This window comes from Peromyscus maniculatus, chromosome 23 (genome assembly GCF_049852395.1).
Source record: "Peromyscus maniculatus bairdii isolate BWxNUB_F1_BW_parent chromosome 23, HU_Pman_BW_mat_3.1, whole genome shotgun sequence".
Taxonomy (NCBI): domain Eukaryota; kingdom Metazoa; phylum Chordata; class Mammalia; order Rodentia; family Cricetidae; genus Peromyscus; species Peromyscus maniculatus.
In genome coordinates, this window is record NC_134874.1 from 2,434,559 (window position 1) to 2,452,914 (window position 18,356).

Below are 18,356 nucleotides of genomic sequence, written 5' to 3' on the forward strand. Positions count from 1 at the left end.
TCAGTGGCTTCTGAGCCTTTGGCATGTGGCCTGTGCAAAGCAAAGTGAATTTTAACGTTTTATTTGGTTTGGCTGAATTTGAATCCAAACGTCTTCTCAATCCCTGTGCAGTGCATCAGGTGCCCAGCTCTGAGATGGACAGCCTATCAGTCGGTCCATGGCTTGCAGCGAGCCTGTGTTCTTTGCATTTAGTTGGTGCCAGCTGTGGGGTTGGCAAGCCTGGGGCACACTTGACATTTCAAGGGCCTCCTGAGGGCAGCCAGGTTGCCTCCAGCTGCTTCTGGAAGCTTCCAGTGCCCTCCTTGGATTGCTTGGTTTCTTCCCAGGGGGAGTCGGCCACCATGCCCAGGAGTCGTGTAGGATGAGGTGGGACCCCCTTCTCCAGCGGGGCCTCGTTGTATTAACAGGGCTGGATTTCCAGAGAACAGGAAAGACAAATGAAATAAATAATAAAGGTTAGGAACGAGATGGAGGACAGACACAGGCAGCCACTCCTTCCCGTTAGGACACGAGTGACAGACACTGCTGGCGCTCCAGGTCCTTCTGTCCGGCTAGAGCTTCCAGCTGCCCCTGTTTACACACTAGGGGAACTGAGACTCAGGACCGTTCTGTACCGGCATCTGAGACAGGACCGAGGAGGGACGTGGAATGTCAGCCGTGGGTGTGTGTCTGTGAACTCGGCCCGCTCCAGCGGCAGGAGCTCCTTCTCTTAGATAGGGGAAGTGGGAATTGCGTGATGGTAAACCACAGGAGTGCCCTTCCCAGGTTTTGAGTGCCCTCTTGGGATGCCAGGCCCATGGGGACGGACGCAGCCTCTGCCTGAAACACGGCATTTGAGAACTGAGTTATGAAGTCTCACAGACCAAGATGGGCAGCGGATTCAGTTAACTCTTGGGTCAGCTGGTGAGAGGAATTCTACTCTTCCCTGTCGGGCTTCGAGACACATGTGACGTACACAGGCACTGGTGGGTGTTGGGTGGCGGAGGCTGCGCATTATCTGACGACAGGGAATGCCATACCTGGGTACACAGTACCCTTTGGAGCTGCACAGTGCACTGCCTGGCCAGTCATGCCCAGCATTCCCTGGGTGGTGACGGCATGCTGCTGTGTTGTTTGCTTTTCCGACCTTCAGGGCTGAGAGGATGGGAGAAGCAGCAGGGACTCGGGATCCCCGGGTCAGCAGTGCCCTGTGATCCGAGCCAGAGAACCCCCTAGAACAGTGGCTCTCAACCTTCCTAACGCTGTAACCCTTTAATACGGTTCCTCATGTGCTGGTGACCCCCACCCCAACCATAACATAATTTTTGTTGCTACTTTATAATTTTGCTGCTGTTATGAATCGTAATGTCAGTATTTTTAGAGGTTTGCCAAAGGAGTTGCAACCCACAGGTTGAGAACCGCTGTCCTAGAGGACCGGGTGACTCACCGCAACAAAGGTCTGCACAGTTTCTGCCCTAAAGGCCATTGTCCGGTGCCTCCGAGAGCCCGGAAGCCTGTCTGCCTCAGCCCGCTGCTGACACAGCATCTCTGTTGCTCTGCAGGACTGTGGGGACAGGACGCCCTGCTGAGCAGGCTCAAGGACCGGTGCTTGGAAATGAGGGTACCCAGGGGAGGTGAGTCCACCCAGAGACCCCACTGTCCTGTGTTCCCCGCCAGCATCAGCCGGGTGAGCTTTCTGCCCAGCTGGCTAGTTAAAATGCAGGAACAGCTGAGTCTGGTACACACGGGAATGCCAGCCCTCGGGAAACTGCGGGTGCACTGTGGGTTATAGACAAGTGTTCACTGAGCGCTCCCTGCAGGCGGCATCCAATGTTCATGGTGTAATGATTACCATTGCTCTCCTTGGCTGAAGGGAAAGTCTCTTGTCTATGTTGCGACCCAGCAAGTTGCAGAGGCGGGATTTGAACCCAGTTCTGCAGAACTCCTGCCTGCTGCCTTCACTGTTAGGACAGCAGTGGCTCCTCAAAGCTGCCCTCTGGCTCATCCCACCTGCCTAAGAAGAGTTGTTTTCTTCTGGACAAGCATGGCCTTGACCTTGGTCAGGCCTGTAGTCCTGGCTGTGCAGCTCTGAGCGCGCTAGCATTATAAAAACAAAATGCAGGCAGGATGTTTGCTAGACTTCGGATTCTGAAATACGTGAATGACTTGGGGGCAAACTGGGTGCGTGATAACCATTTGCTGTCCTGTGTTCCCTTTTCCTCCAGGGTTCCTATGTCAGTTCCCAACCACAGGCCCACACACGCATGCACGCATGCATGTGCACACACATGCACACTGTACTGCCCCATTCTGCAAGCAACCTACAGTTAAAGCATAGTCCCAACCCCCACACACTACCTTTTTACCCCTAAGGGTGAAATTCCAGCTAAGGTGTGCTTGGTGGCTTCCTTGGCACAATAGTCATTGCAAGTGGCAGACTTTGGGTCTCAGATCCCCCGGGTAAGCTTTGCGAACACTTGGGGCATCCTTAGACATCTGAGTGGCTTTGTGCCCTGCCCAGCCTGCTCTCCTCTCTACAAGTGCCTTGGCATCCGTTTTCCCATCATGGGTCCAGAATTGAGGTGGGGAGCAGCCCCGGCATCGGCAGAAGAAAGGGAGCCGCTCTTCTAGGGAGACGCCCCTGCTGTGATCCGATGCTCAGCTTGCTGGCCCTGGGCCAGGTTTATCTGCCTTGGCAGGCGCTTCCCAACCTTGCCGTGAACTGTCCTCAGTTTGAGTGTGGCTAGCTGAGTCAGAAGTGATAGGACTGGGTAAATCTGGACCCACTCAACTGATTCCAGTAAAAGGCTCAAGGGGCAGGCAAGGAAAACAGGCTCAGGGAGCCTGGGGCCAAGGCAGAGATGGGTGGAGTGGTCTGAGATGGGCAGAGGGCACCCACTGTCTGTGCCGGCTCCAGCTGTGGAGCCTGAGTGCTGGCAGTGATCTGGGCGGGGGCTGAGAGCAGCTGGCTCTGCTTTTCCTGGGAAGCCCCAGTCTGATAAAAAAGCACTGCTGGACTCCTACCCTCTGGTCAGCAAGGCCCGGGCAGGGGAGATGTTAGCGTTCATGTGCCATGCAGTCCCCCAGCTGCCTGGTCCTTAGCCTCCAGCCCTGGAGCCCGGCAGGTGCCCTGGAGCCGCTTGGTCTGGCTCTTTGCACTGTCCTCATTCTGTTCGCTTCCCTCTGGCCCCAGCATCCCTCTCCCCGCAGACTGCTTCTCTGCTCAGAGCACCCTTCCCAGCGGCTCAGCCCCGCTGTGCTAGCTCCCAGCTAGGATGCCTCTTCCTCCCCTCTGGGTCCCTCAGCAGCAGCTAGCTCATCATCGCACCACGCATATCCCCCGGGAGCTCCTCACTTCTTCACCAGGACCTGTGCTGTGGAGGCCGCCGTCTTGGCTGCCTGCGTCCCATCTTCCCAGTCCTGGGCTTAGTGCACAGACTTTAGTGCCGGCTTGGTGAGCATGTCCCAAATGCAGATAAAGGCAAGGACAGTGTTGAAGGAGACTGTCCCCTGCCATGTACTACAGTCAGGACGCTGGCTCGGCTGCCTCCTTGTTGGGTAGCTGTGGGTGTCTCTCCTGCCTCAGTTTCCTCCTCTGTGCCAGGCCCGTGCACATAGTTCCCCTGTGTGTGCTGCAGGAATCAGCCCATCTGTAGGTTATGAGGTTTTTTTGGTTTTAGTTTTGTCTAAGACAGGATCTCCTGTATCTGGAGCTGGCCTCGAATCCCTGACCCTTTTGCCTTCACCTCCCACATGTCGGGTGTCACAAGCATCAGCCACCACACCTGGTTTATGTGTCCTCGGGAGTCGAACCCAGGGCCCTGTACATGCCAGGCAGGCCTCCACCCGCTGAGCTCCGTCCCAAGCTGTGAGCACCCTGCCTCACTCACCAGACCAAGGTCACCTGATAGGGCTGATGAGAAATTAATCCAGGCTTGGGTTGGAGGGGCCACAGCAAGACTGAGGCTGTGAGAGCTTTATTGAGAGCGATCAGACTTTTTATACCTTTAGGATTGCCAGGATCAATACAGTTGCAGCTGCCAGGATCCAATGCTGTAAGCTATACAGGGTACACCAGATTAGTGTCTGAGACCAATTGTCCTGTCAAGCTTCCTTGACCGCTAAGGGACTAAGGGATCATACAGGGAACACTCCACTGCTCGAGGGAGTGCCTCGGTTTCTCAGGAAACAAAAGGCACGATGTGCCCCATGAGCCATGGACTCTAACATGAAAAACCTACGGCATGTGCTTCTCAAGGCAGCTAGGCCATGCCAACTCCACAGTTCCCAGACCAAGCCCTACTTTTTATTTTTGATACAGGCAGGCTCGAACTTGGAATCCTCCTGTCTCGGCCTCCCAGGTAGCTGGCATACAGGCTTGTGCTGGTGTTTCCAACATTTTAATAATAACCTCCATCACCATCCTTTGTTACCAGTTGTTATCAGCTGAAACTCTGATCAGGAGCTCCAACTGACTGACCAGGGCACCAAAGCCATGGTGGTAGAGGATCGAGTCCTGCTGTCTGCCTGAGGCTTTTGAGGTCACAGTAGTCCTGGGGGTCGGGGGAGGCACCAGGCAGGTGCTTTCAGCTGCATGTCACTGAGCTTGTCGCCCCCAGCATCTAGTTTGTGTCCTGCTGGGTCTGCTGACGCTGTCCCTCTCTCCACAGATGCACACGAGGTAGGCCTGCTGACCCGTCCATGAGGCGGGCCCCCTGCCTGGGCCTGGGCCCCTGGCTGGGCATGCGCCTGACGGTGCGGAAGGTGTTGCTGGCTGCTGGCTGCGCACTGGCCCTGGTGCTGGCTCTGCAACTTGGGCAGCAAGTGTTGGAGTGCCGGGCGGTGCTCGGGGGCGCGCGGAACCCACGCAGGATGCGCCCGGAGCAGGAGGAACTGGTGATGCTTGGGGCCGACCAGGTGGAGTACCGCTATGGCAAGGCCATGCCGCTCATCTTCGTGGGTGGCGTGCCTCGCAGCGGCACCACCCTCATGCGCGCCATGCTGGACGCGCACCCTGAGGTGCGCTGCGGAGAGGAGACGCGCATCATCCCCCGCGTGCTGGCCATGCGGCAGGCCTGGTCCAAGTCTGGCCGGGAGAAGCTGCGGCTGGACGAGGCGGGTGTGACGGACGAGGTGCTGGATGCCGCCATGCAGGCCTTCATCCTGGAGGTGATTGCCAAGCACGGGGAGCCGGCGCGCGTGCTGTGTAACAAGGACCCCTTCACACTCAAGTCCTCCGTCTACCTGGCACGCCTGTTCCCCAACTCCAAGTTTCTGCTGATGGTGCGCGACGGCCGGGCCTCCGTGCACTCGATGATCACTCGCAAGGTCACCATTGCGGGCTTCGACCTCAGCAGCTACCGAGACTGTCTCACCAAGTGGAACAAGGCCATCGAGGTGATGTACGCGCAGTGCATGGAGGTGGGCAGGGACAAATGCCTGCCCGTGTACTACGAGCAGTTGGTGCTGCACCCCCGGCGCTCGCTCAAGCGCATCCTGGACTTCCTGGGCATCCCCTGGAGTGACACTGTCCTGCACCACGAGGACCTCATTGGCAAGCCTGGGGGCGTCTCCTTGTCCAAGTGAGTGGGGCCCCACAGCTCCTCCCAGGCTCCAAGCGACAGCTCAAGTCTGCCCTTCTTGAGCTGTGCTGCCTTAGGCAAGTGTCTGTGCCTCTCTGAGCTTCAGCGTCCTTCTGTGTCATGGGGAAAGGTTTGGGAATTGGGTGACTGAAAGCAGAGTCTGGAACCAGGTGGGCCTCTCCTTCCCTGTCGCCTTCTGCAAAACTCAGACACTATGAGGAAAGCGTGCGCTCAAGACTGAAGGCCCAGCACCCATAGGAAGCTGGCGTCCACAGGGGTGTTCAGCCCACCTTAGTGTTTGATGTTTTCTTTCTTCAAGGACAAATTTCTCAAGTTAGTCACAGATACAACAAGTCACTTTTAAGGAGACACAGGCTGGGCTGGCAGGATGACTCAGTAAGTGAAGGGGCTTTGTTGTGCAAGCCCAGACACTGAGTGTGACCCCAGAACCTACTCAGAGGTGGGAAGAGAGAGGCGACTCCACAAGGCTGTCCTCTGGCCTCCACACATGCATCCTGGTGATGCCCCACACATGCGCATCCTGTGCATGCACACATAATAAAAATAAGTCAATCATAAAATAATGAAGGGACAGGGGAGTGTAAAAGGGCCACTGGGGGTGAGACGTCTGCCAGGCAAACGTGGTGGCTGAGTTCAGCGTCCCTAGCACCCACATGAAAGCCACACGTGGTTGCCGGAACTCATAGGACAAGAGTATGGCGGGGCAGACGGCAGGTCCTGGAGGTTCACTGGCCAGCCAAGCCAACACAGCGAGGTGAGGGGGAGAAGTAATTGAGGACCTCGGCATCTGGCTTCCTCATGTACTACACACGTGACATGCATTACACACATGTGACATGCACATGTGCACAGACACACACACACTTGAAGGAAGCCACACCTTCATCACAAGCACACAGCTCTGCTTCCTGGTGTGTGCCGCTTCCATGAGGCACAGTGCCCTGACCGCACTCTCACAGCTGATGGGGCAGGGGTGCCCCACCTGACTGCTGCCCCGCAGCCACAGAGCAGAAGGTGTCCCCCAACCTGACGAGACTGTCCTTTCTCCCCAGGATCGAGCGGTCCACAGACCAGGTCATCAAACCCGTGAACTTGGAAGCACTCTCCAAGTGGACCGGCCACATCCCTGGGGACGTGGTGAGGGACATGGCCCAGATTGCCCCCATGCTGGCTCGGCTTGGCTACGACCCGTATGCAAACCCGCCCAACTATGGGAACCCTGACCCGATTGTCATCAACAACACACACCGGGTGAGTGCGTGTGCGCGCACACACAGGAATGTGAACATGGGCTTTAGCAGGATGTGTACTCCAGTCTCGGCTCCTGAGCATCTGTGTTCTGCCCGACGGACGTAACGGTACCAATGCGGGTGTTTCCACTTTGGCGTGGAGTCAGCAGATGTCCTCTCCCTGTCCTCTCACAGCAGATCTGTGACTTATCTCAGGACGTGCTTACCTTTCCTTCCTGTCTCCCTGGCTCTTTTTCCTTGTGTGCAGAGCCCTTCAAGTCTTGAGAGAAAGCATACATAAAGAATGGACCATGTTGTCACTCCCTAAGTTATCGTGTTGATTTCTCATACACCAGAGCTGGAAGCTGCTGAAATTACTGTTTTCCTTGCTGAAAATACTTAAGGGAAATGACTTTGATAAGACATTTTATCAGAACAGCTCAGTAGCTCGTGGTTAAGTCTACTTGACATCATCCAGCTTCTTGGGTGCTTTGGGTGCATATCTGAGCATCCACATGGGTGACTTGGTGGTTACAGTTCCGGTGTGCCGTGGGATAATGAGGCTGGCGCATTGCTGTTGATCAGTTAGCTATTGGGACATCCAAGCACAATGCATCACCCACTGGCTTCTAGTCATGTGGAGGCTCAGGGTGCAGTTATGTATTTGAGGTGTGCAGAGACTATACTGTATGTGCAGGTGTGCATAGGCACTGTGATAACCCATGTGGCAGTGGACACCCCTGAATGTATTTCTCACATTATTGCCTCCCACGATTCTGAGAGCATTCGTTTGTTTATTTATGGAGAATGTCTCCCTGTGTAGTACAGGCTAGCCTTAAACCAGTACCCTGCTTGTCTCCTGAGTTGATGGAATTACGAAGATGTGCTTCACCACAATCAATGATCATTTCAGTGGTTTGTTTGTTTGTTTGTTTGTTTTGGAAACATGATCTTGGTCTGTTGTCCAAATCCTGGGCTCCAACCATCTTCCTGCCTCAGCCTCCTGAATAGCCACAACCCCAGTTTAGCCCAAAGAAGTCTTTGTTGCCACTTTGGTTCTCATTCATTTCTCATCTTCTGTGTGTGCAATGCTGGAGATGATCCCAGGACTCAAATGCCAGGCAAGTGCTCTACCACTGAGCCACATCCCAGCCCTAAAGTCTCATCCCTTATAAAGATACAGAATCAGCAGCAGCCTGGGTGTTCTCAGCGAGGCTGTGATTCTGTCCGTTTTTATTATAAATATTAATTAATTAATTCTTATTCACAAACAAGTTATTCTTCAAACTCCATTTTCATGTTTTATATTCCTTTCCCTAGGGAGGCTTCACTTGACCTTGATAGACAAGTAACCACAGTGTTGTAGGGCATAAATGTGGGTAGTTAGCTTGTGTCAATTAAAAATAAAAAGAGGCTGGCCATGGCACAGTGGTAGAACCCTTTACCCAGGACGCATGGGGCTCTGGGTTCCAGCCTAAGTAATGATAATATTCTAGATTTAAAAGCAGTGGCCTCGCTTGACAGAAATCCAGCTCTGGGCATCTAGAAAGGGGCCACAGCAGCAGCAGGAAGTCACGCTGAGGTTCTATCATTTCCTTTTCCTGTAGAGTGAGTGTGCATGTGTGCGTGCGTGTGAGTGTGTGTGTGTGTGTGTGTGTGTGTGTGTGTGTGTGTGTGTGTGCCATGTATAGCAGTGGGTCCAAAGCCCCCAGGGAAAAGCCAGGCTCTGTCGTATAGAACAGGAATTCCAGTGAATGCTGGTGTTGGATCAGCTCTTTTTTGTTGTTTAAAATAAAATAGTGCCTAATTTTTCTCCCAGAGAACCAGAGACATTTATTTCCTCCTCGGGGTTTCTGGTCTTGGCTTGATCAGCATGGTGTTCAGCCTCTGCCAGGAAAGGACGCCTCTGAGGAAAAGCCATGTGGGAGCTGGTGGGCAGCCTCCCTGTCCTGGGCCCCAGCAGCTCGATGATGAGAATTACACTCGTGAGATTGTACCCACACAGTAACATTGGTTACTGTGGCTGCCAGCCACAGGTGACCATGAGTCAGGAGCTAGGCTCCACTGAGGCTGAACGTGGAAATGCACAGTGGGTTTGAAGACTTTGGCCAAACAAAACCCCTCAAGTTTCTCATTAATCATTTTTATATAGAGTCTTGTTGACTTGTTCAAGGTCTTTACACACCAGATTGAATAGAAGATATTTGCATTGATGGGCAGAGTTGGGCACCTGGGTTCCATCGACTCTGTTGACAGCAGCTGGTGACCCTGTCACATGCTGCACACACCCTCAAGTCCTTGGTCTTACCTTTGCTGGAGGACTTTTCCTTCCTGTTTAATCTGGCTGGTTTTACTTATCTGGACCTCACCTCTATGGTTAAAGGTTGCAGAAACCTCTGGTCACTCCCAACCACACCCTTTTGATTCACCACCATCCTGGCATGTCCCATGGCTTCACATGCCTATGATGGTTTGTGTGTGCAGTTATCTGTGTATCATCTGTGCCCTGTCATGTAGCTAGAGTTTTCCTGCCTTGCCCACAGTCAGTACAAATCTCTGTCACTCACCAGTCCCACAGCCGCTCAGACCCAACCAAGTAAACACAGAGACTTATATTGCTTATAAACTGTATGGCCGTGGCAGGCTTCTTGCTAACTGTTCTTATAGCTTAAATTAAATTATTTCCATAAATCTATACCTTGCCACGTGGCTCGTGGCTTACTGGCATCTTCACATGCTGCTTGTTATGGCGGCGGTGTCCCTCTCCACCTTCCTGTTCTTTCTTTTCTCCTCTTTGTTAGTCCCGCCTATACTTCCTGCCTAGCCACTGGCCAATCAGTGTTTTATTTATTGACCAATCAGAGCAATTTGACATACAGACCATCCCACAGCACTGTCGGGAATAGATAATGCAAGGGAACGAGAGCTCCAGTGGCCTGATTAACACTGTCCCATGTCGGTGGAATAAGAGGCACTCAGTAAATGTTGCTGAGGGAAGATGGATAATGCATAGATGCATGGATGGATGGATGCATGCATGCATGGATGGATGGATGGATGGATGGATGGTGGACAGATTGATTGGTCTGTGATGGATAAATGGAATGATGGGTGGATTGATAGGATACATAGTTGAAAGGAGGGGCATGGGAGAGGAATGTGTAACTGATAGGTGGGCGGGTGGAGAACTGGAGGGACAGAGGATGGGTAGATGGATGGGTAGTGGGATAGATGTGTCGGTGATGACCTGGATTTTACTCTCTGCCTGTTTCTCCCACAGTGACACTTACCTTCTTTCCTAGGTCTTGAAAGGAGACTATAAAACGCCAGCCAATCTGAAAGGATATTTTCAGGTTAGAAAACCCAGAGGGGGAATTCTGCTTTCTGTTTTCCTGGCTGGACTCCAGCTCAGAGTTGGTCCATGGCTGCTCCACTTTGCCCTGGCTGGCTGACTGGATGATGGATAAGTGGGTGGGTGGATGGATGGATGGATGGATGGATGGATGGATGATGGGTAGGTGGGTAGATTCATGATGGGTGGGTGGGTGGATGGATGGATGGATGGCACCCATCATAACCCTGGATAGGGCTAGGCAGTGTGTGTGTGTCGGGGTCTCTAAGTGAATCATTTAGCCAAGGCCAATTTCAGCATTATTTTTCCTGAGCCGCCCCACCCCGCCCTCTGGATGGAAGGTGGCTGGGGACTCTGTGAGGACTTTATGTCTCTCACTTAAACCCCATCCTACTAAGGTGACAGTGGTCAAGCACATCCCCGGATGTACTTTTCTTCTGTTTGAGGAAATGAGAGCTATGGGGTCCTGGGGCATGTGATTCAGTGGCCATGAGTCACACTTCCCCATGCCTCCCACAGCTGGGTTCGCCATCCGTGAGCGGTCCATGCAATGTCAGGGTCGGTACAGCTTGAGCCTTCTGACAGCACGGACTTGTGCTCTGCCACCATTATGCTCCTTTGGGGCTAAAATGCTGCCTTTCAAATGATGACATGGTCCGGAGATGGAAGACTTTTCGCATGTGTTTATTTTTGTAAGTGTGGAGGTGCATGTTTATACATGTGTTTACACGTTCATAGCGAGGCCAGATGTGAACATCAGGTACCTTCCTCAGTCTACACACACACACACACATACACACACACACACACACACACACACACACGCACGCACGCACGCACGCACGCACACGCCTTTCTGTCTTCTGTTTTGAGGAGTCTCTCAGTGAATCCGGAGCTCACTGATTGGGTTGTACCAGCTGTGTGATCACCCTATGGCAGTCATCATTTTAATGGTCAGACTGTCAGTGTCTGAGTTCAGGAACAATGGCTTTCTGCTGTTGCCTTTTTGGCCTGCTGTGTACATTTTTGTGCTGATTGTGCTTCCGGGGTACACCCTGCCATCATGGGATTTCCCTCTCTGCTGGGTGGGGTCGTGACCCTTTTGCATGACCACATTATGTATACTGATGTACCTGCCCAAGTTGGCTCAATTGCTCCCTTCCATGGCTTCTAGATTTCTCCGTATCTTACAGGATGTCTTTTGTGGGGAGAAGAAATGTGTTCTCTTAGATTACAGCTCTAAGGACTGGACCAGCACTGGGAGTGGAGGCTTGGGAGGGTGGAGCAGATAGATACAACACTAGATAGCCCTGTCACCTGGGAGATCCTGGGGACATAGCTACGTCCCGGTCCTGAGCACAGTGTGCCGGCCCTCCCCCCCCCCCCCCCCCCCCCCGTGTGTGTGTGTGTGTGTGTGTGTGTGTGTGTGTGTGTGTGTACTGAGGAAGAGAGAGAGGTTTCTTGGTGGCTCCATGAGTCACCAGTGGGACTAGGCCTCCTAGAAGGGAAAAGGAACCCCTCATCCACCACTTGGCCTTGACCCCTTTGTCTGTCTGTCTCCCTTCAGGTGAACCAGAACAGCACCTCCCCGCACCTGGGAAGCTCGTGATTTCCAGGTGAGCTCTCCTGGCTGAAATGCCCGTCTTTTTAACCTTCTCTCAGATGTGTCCACTAAGGTGGACATGTCAGTCCAGTCCCATCTCGTTTCCATGGTGACTGGCTAGGGAGTTATTTATAGAAGGGAGGCTTAGTCTGTGGAGGAGCAGGAAGGACCATGGAGGCAGGAATCCTAAGCCACATGGATGCCTAGTGGAGACTGTCAGACCCGCCTCTATAACAGCCTCAGCCTTGGCTCACAGCAGGCATGTTCTCAGGAGTCATCATGGACTCCTCCAAGAGCGCCCCCAAGATGCTGGGTCAGATGATGCTTGGGACACACAAGGGACGCACAGCCCCACCGCTGTACAGAGAACCCCAGGGCCTTCTGTGTCACACAGCCGCGCTGACACTTCCTCCAGTGCCGTTTGCAGGCTTGGCTCTTGGAGAGTGGTTTTAAGTACCACGGACCTAGATTCCTACCCTCTGTACTTTTGGAGATGGATCTCATTAAGCTGCTCAGGGTGGTCTTGGACTCACTCTGTATCCTCGACAGGCCTTCAACCTGTGACCCTCCTGCCCCAGCCTCCTGAGTTGCCGGGAAGACAGACCTATGCCACCAGGCCTGGCCTCCTTTATTCTTTGTAAATCAGAGAAGAGGACCATTGAGATCAGATTCAAATGTGGGTGAGAACTCACTCAGGGGCCAGTTTTAAATTTAGATGCTCCCCAGCTGTCTGGGATGTGTACCTGTGTGTCTGTGTCCCCAAAGGAGGACAGAGACCGTGTCCTCCTTTGGCCTCTGTGGGACCTGCACCCCATGTGCACAGACACACTAACAGTCAAATAAGTCACATAGAGCGGCTCGCACCTATGATCCCATCACTCAGGAGGCAGGGGCGCTCACTCAGTGATTTCCAGTGTAGCCAATGTTGTCACAGAAATGGGAAACGAAAAGGTAGACAATAAAATAAACAGAAATGCTGTTTCAGCTCCGCCCCAGGCTGACACCGCCCCCCCCCCCCCCCGCCCCTCAGTCTCTGCAGGGCTCGGATGTCTGAGTTGCCAGCGTTGTGTGTATGCAGAAGTCGGACTAACCCAAGGGCATTCTTCTCATTCGTGCCGAGGCCGCGGAGGCGGAGCATTCGTCTTGGTGGAAACGGACGGACCTGGAGCCTCTGCCTTCGGATGCTCCAGGGTGGACATCAAGGAGGGGACCCACTTCAGCTTCAGAAACTTAGGAATTTTCTATTTTTTTCTCCTCGAGAACTTTTTTTTAAAGAATTGAATTTGCTATCCTCCCTAAGGGACAGGCTCCTTTGGTGGCCTCATTTCCTGGGACAAGACCTGTGACCCGTTCCTCTCCTTGACTTGGACTCTGAACTCAAAGGATCTATTTAAGAGTTTTAATATATGGGCTTTCCTCCACCCTTTAGTCCTACTCACTTTCACAGAGAAAAGAAATGAATTCTCTGAATAAAGTAAAGAGGCTGCTGTCTGTGCCTTACTTCACACGAAGTGAATAGGGCTCTTTTCTTCCTCACGAGTGGGCGACGGGACACTGGAAAACATACCCACGCTGCCGAGGGCACCACCGAGCTCCCATGATCCCACGGGAAGAGTAAAGGAAAAGCCGAGTCCAGAAAGATCAATGTGTGAGGGGGGTCTCTTCTGAAAAGCGTGTGGGCGCTCTGGTGGTCCTCGCACAAGGATTCACGGCAACACAGATAGAGCCTTCAGCTTCGCTCCTATACCAGGGTTTTCTTGGAGGCAAGCAAACATGGACCTTACCCACCAGCCCCTCTGCAGGTGTGCCCCAAGATTCCCTCCACGCCCACATTCTTGCAGACCACTCCCCTCGGAACATCTATCAGTGCCGTGGAGGTGATCTCTTTTTTTTTTTTTTTTTTTCTTTTTTGGTTTTTCGAGACAGGGTTTCTCTGTGTAGCTTTGCGCCTTTCCTGTATCTCGCTCTGTAGCCCAGGCTGGCCTCGAACTCACAGAGACCCACCTGGCTCTGCCTCCCGAGTGCTGGGATTAAAGGCGTGCACCATCACTGCCCAGCCGGAGGCGATCTCTCGAGAGGTGCCAAGGGCCTTGCTTTTAGCTCTGGCCTGCTGAGTTGACTGTAAGCGTGGCCCCTAGATGCTCTGTAACCAGATGGGTCAAGAACAGCTTCACCAGGGCAGAGAAGTTCGCCCACACCTTGCTTGACTCGTTGGGATAGGCTGTGAGGCTTAGAGAGGCCATGGCTTGCAGTGTCCTGGGGGTATGGGTTTTGGAGGCAGGGCTGACTTTGTGTTACGGTAAGCTAGGGAGGATTTATGTTGGCTCATAGTTTCCATCATAGCAGGACACATGTCATTCAGGTCACATGTGACATTGAGGTCACAGTGGGCCGTGGAACAGGGAGGGGCTTGCCAGGGCTCAGCTGGCCCTCCCCTTTCTCCTCCTCATGAGTCTGAGCCCCCAGCCTGAGGTGGCGCTGCCCACCTGCAGGGCCAGTCTTTTCCTTTCAGCTCACTGTCTCTGGAAACGCCCTTTGAGCCCTGGTCATCCAATCTCCCAGGTGCCTCTGCACCCAGTCAGGCTGATGGCGAGCGTCCTTTGTGATGACTCAGTGGCAGGTGGTGCCACTTCATCTGCATGATGGGGCTCCCTAAAACTTCACGCAATTACTAAAAGCAACCAAGGGTGACGTGGGCGATGCCCCCATGTGACAGCATCTGTCCCCTGTTTCTTCAAACGAGTGAGAGGGTAACCAGGCCTCTGAGACCCTTCTTACTATGCTTCTTTTACTACATGTATTTGTTCAAGCGTGTGTTGGTGCACACATGCCACACAGTGCGTGTGTAGAGGTCCAGAGGACAACTTGGAGTCCATTCTCTCCTACCCCGTGTGGTTCCAGGGACTGAACTGAAGTCGTCAGACATGACTTTGACCATGTCACTCCGGAGATCTTTTCTGTTCGTTTCAGTTGTCATCAGTGCCCCTCAGATTGCCAAGTGTGCTCTTTTCCTATGACTCCTTCCCTGCTGGAACCAGGCATTCCTGACCTCTGCATTTGCATACATTTGCATATGCATCCATGCCGCCTGCCCCCTGTAGCCTCAGCTTGGTATTTATAAGATCAGCCAAGTGTAATTAATAATAGCTGAGAAAATTGCTCAGCCTGCTTCTGGTCGGTCCAGCCAGGCTAGACAATGTGAGATGCAGTTTTAAACTTTTTAATTTTTTTTTAAATATTTAATTGTGTGGATGTGTTTTGGTGGGCTACGGAATATATGGGCTTACAGAGACACACCACCGCATCTGGCTTTACGTGGGTCCAGGGAATCCAAACTTAATGTCCTTTATACACAAGAGTCTAACAGTGGTTTCCAGTGTCCCACTGGGTGAGGCATTATTGTAAGTCATGGAGAGGAGATTCAAAGCGCACAGGAGGAAGGGAGTGGGATCCCTGGAGCCCATGTAAAGCTGGAAGATGAGGGCCAGCTTCTAAGAGATGGGCTGTGATGGAGCATCCATGCTCCCTCAAGACTGCGCGTCAGTGAGCTGATGCCCAGCCACACAGTCATGGCCGTGCCTGTGCCTGCCTCTGGATGTAGAGTTTTCATCAACCACTCCCAGCCTGCTGGTGCCACCAGCTCCTCCAAAGAGCTCAGTAATTCCCATTTTAAAGAGCTGATGAAAGGCTCTGTGGGTTAAGATTTCTTCCCCGGGGGAGATGTGAACTATGTCTGCCCTCTCTTCTTAAGATCCTAAGAACACCAAAGTACAATCCCACCACAGTTCACCCTGGGGGACCAAAGTGTTTATGGGTTTTACTCACAAAACATGGGTGAGGGAGCTACTGACCACAGTGTGGGTACCTCGAAGCAGCCACAATGGAAGTGTTCACAACTGTGGGGTGGTGGTTTAAACAAATATGGCCCTCATAGACTCCTGTTTGAATGCTTGGCCTATAGGGAATGGCACTCTTAGGAGGTGTGGCCTTGTTGGAGGAAGTGTGTCATTATGGGGGTGGGCTTTGAGGTCTCCTATGCTCAAGCTATGCCCAGTGACCCAGCCTCCTGCTGCTGCCTGTGGCTCAAGATGTAGGACACTCAGCTCCTTCTCCAGCACCATGTCTGCCTGCCACCATGTCCCACCATGACCACAATGGACTGAACCTCTGAACTGTAAGCCAGCTTGTCTTAGGGTTTCTGTTGCTGTGAAGAGACACCATGACCATGGCAACTCTTACAAAGGAAAACATTTAACTGAGGTGGCTCGCTTACAGTTCAGAGGTTTAGGTCATTATGGTCATGGCAGGAAGCAAGGCGGCACGCAGGCAGACGCGGTGCTGGAGCTGAGAGTGCGCACATCTTGATCCAAAGGCAACAGGAAGTGAACTGAAACACTGGACATGGCTTGAGTACATATGAGACCTCAAAACCTGTCTTCACAGTGACACGCTTCTTACAAGACTACACCTCCTCCAACAAAACCACATCTCCCTTTGGGGACCATTCTCTTTCAAACACAGCCCCCCATTAAATGTTTTCCTTTATAAGAGTTGCCAGGGTTGGGGATTTAGCTCAGTGGTAGAGCATTTGCCTAGCAAGCACAAGGCCCTGGGTTCGGTCCTCAGCTCCGAAGTGGGGGGAGAGGTGCCATGGTCATTGTGTCTCTTCACAGCAATAGAAACATATCCTCAGACATATGGATAATAGCTTCCTTTAATCCTTCCCAGCCTTTATCTAGTCTCTCCTTAGGGTCCTCCCAGACCGTGTGGGCAGGATCTCATACGGGAGGCAGAGCCAGGCGGATCTCTGTGAGTTCGAGGCCAGCCTGGGCTACCAAGTGAGTCCCAGGAAAGGTGCAAAGCTACACAGAGAAACCCTGTCTCAAAAAACCAAAAACCAAACCAAAACAACAACAACAAAAAACAAACAAACAAAAAAAAAAACCAATTGGTCAGGATGGGTTCAGTGACTCCCCAGTCTCTGAGGAAATGTCAGTGGTCAGCAAGCCTGGGGTGTGGTGATCATTTGCAAGCAGACACTGTTGGTCTTTTGCAGATGGCAGCTGTTTGGCTTGGAGACTAGCACCTCACAACAGGCACTAGCCACAAAGCTTTGTGACCTAAGTGTCATCCCAGGAACCCACAAGGTGGAAGAGAACCAACTCCTGCAAGTTGATGTCTGACCCCCACATGCATGCTGCGGCATGTGCTGGTCACAGACACACACAGTACATGGTGGGGGGGGGGGGAGAAAAGAGAGCAAATCAATGTAAAATTAAACAAAACTCTCAGAGCTGCGTGTGGCACACATTTGCAATCCTGATACTCAAAGACTGAGGTAGCAAGGAACACAAGTTCAATGCCAGCCTTGGCTATATGGTGAGTCCCTGTCTCAAACAAATCTCAGCACTCAGGAGACAGAGATGGATGATGATCTTTGAATTTGAGACCAGCTTGGGCAACACAGTGGACTCCAATCTCAAAAAAAAAAAATCTCTTCTTGGGTTCAGTGACAGAGTTCTTGCCTAGCTTGCATTAAGACCTGTCCCCAATGCGCACACACACACACATTCTCTCTTCCTGGGGCTGCCACAATGACTAGGGAGATGCAATGGTTAATTCTAACGTCAACTTGCCACAAATTAGTCACTTGAGTAGTGAGCCTCCCCTGCAGAACTGTCCTGAGTGCCTTGATTGACATGGGAAGACCCAGCCTGACTGTGGGGGGGGGCACTTTCCAGTAGCAATCCAGATAAAGGGGGATTTCAAAAGGAAAACCATCGGCCTTTTGTACTGGTGGCCTCCCTCTCAACACTATCGATTTACCTGCTGCCACTGTCAATTCCTTCATTGACATCAGAACCAGAGAGTCTGGGCTTCCATTGCGGACTGACCACCAGGAGCCTTGCCGAGTGTCTGAAGCACCTGGGATTGCCGAGGCACCAGCCTTGGGGGTGGAGCAACTACGGGGTTGGTCAGCCTCTCAAGTGTGAGACAGTGGTTGTTACTCTTTTAACATGGATGACTTACTGAATTCTTCCAATGTACACATCCTTCCTGTTGGCTCTGCTTCTCCGGAGAACCCTGAGTAATAGAACAGGTAAGAGGCCCAATCTGCAAGCATGAGGACCTGAGTTTGTATCCCCAGCCCTCACCAATCTGGGCAGGGGTTCGTGTGCCTGTGATTCCTAGCACTGAGGTGGTGGTGGATCTTGAGTACTCGATGGTCAGCCAATTCTACCGAAACAGTGAATTTAAGGTTCAGTGAGAACTTATCTCAAGGCAATAATACAGAGAACACACACACACAGGGACACATGTACCCACACACATCTGTGCATGCACCACACACACACACACACACACACACACACACACACACACACACACACACACCATACAGCACACACAATAAGTTACTTTTTTGTTGTTGTTTTGGGACAGGGTTTCTCTGTATAGCTATGACTATCCTGAAACTAGCTCTGTAGACCAGGCTTGAACCTCCCAACCTCTCAACCTCCCAAGTGCTGGGATCAAAGGTGTGTGCCACCATGCGCGGCCACAATCAATCACTTAATTAAAATGCAGCC

At 52.5% G+C, this 18,356-nt stretch overlaps 1 protein-coding gene across 3 annotated transcripts in view; it reads left to right on the forward strand.

Moving 5' to 3' along the window:
• Positions 1 to 13,271, forward strand: part of Tpst2 (tyrosylprotein sulfotransferase 2) — a 38,726-nt gene extending 25,455 nt beyond the window's left edge. For 2 of the 3 annotated variants that reach the window (XM_006984112.4, XM_042267691.2), the window contains exons 2-7: positions 1,542 to 1,613; positions 4,650 to 5,561; positions 6,635 to 6,833; positions 10,114 to 10,164; positions 11,731 to 11,779; positions 12,797 to 13,271. In XM_006984112.4, the coding sequence (XP_006984174.1) occupies positions 4,681 to 5,561; positions 6,635 to 6,833; positions 10,114 to 10,164; positions 11,731 to 11,772 (1,173 nt within the window). In that variant the 5' untranslated portion in view covers positions 1,542 to 1,613; positions 4,650 to 4,680 and the 3' untranslated portion in view covers positions 11,773 to 11,779; positions 12,797 to 13,271. The remainder of the gene's footprint in view (positions 1 to 1,541; positions 1,614 to 4,649; positions 5,562 to 6,634; positions 6,834 to 10,113; positions 10,165 to 11,730; positions 11,780 to 12,796) is intronic. The other variant, XM_016002630.3, reaches the window with a different exon arrangement.
• Positions 13,272 to 18,356: the final 5,085 nt, after the last annotated feature.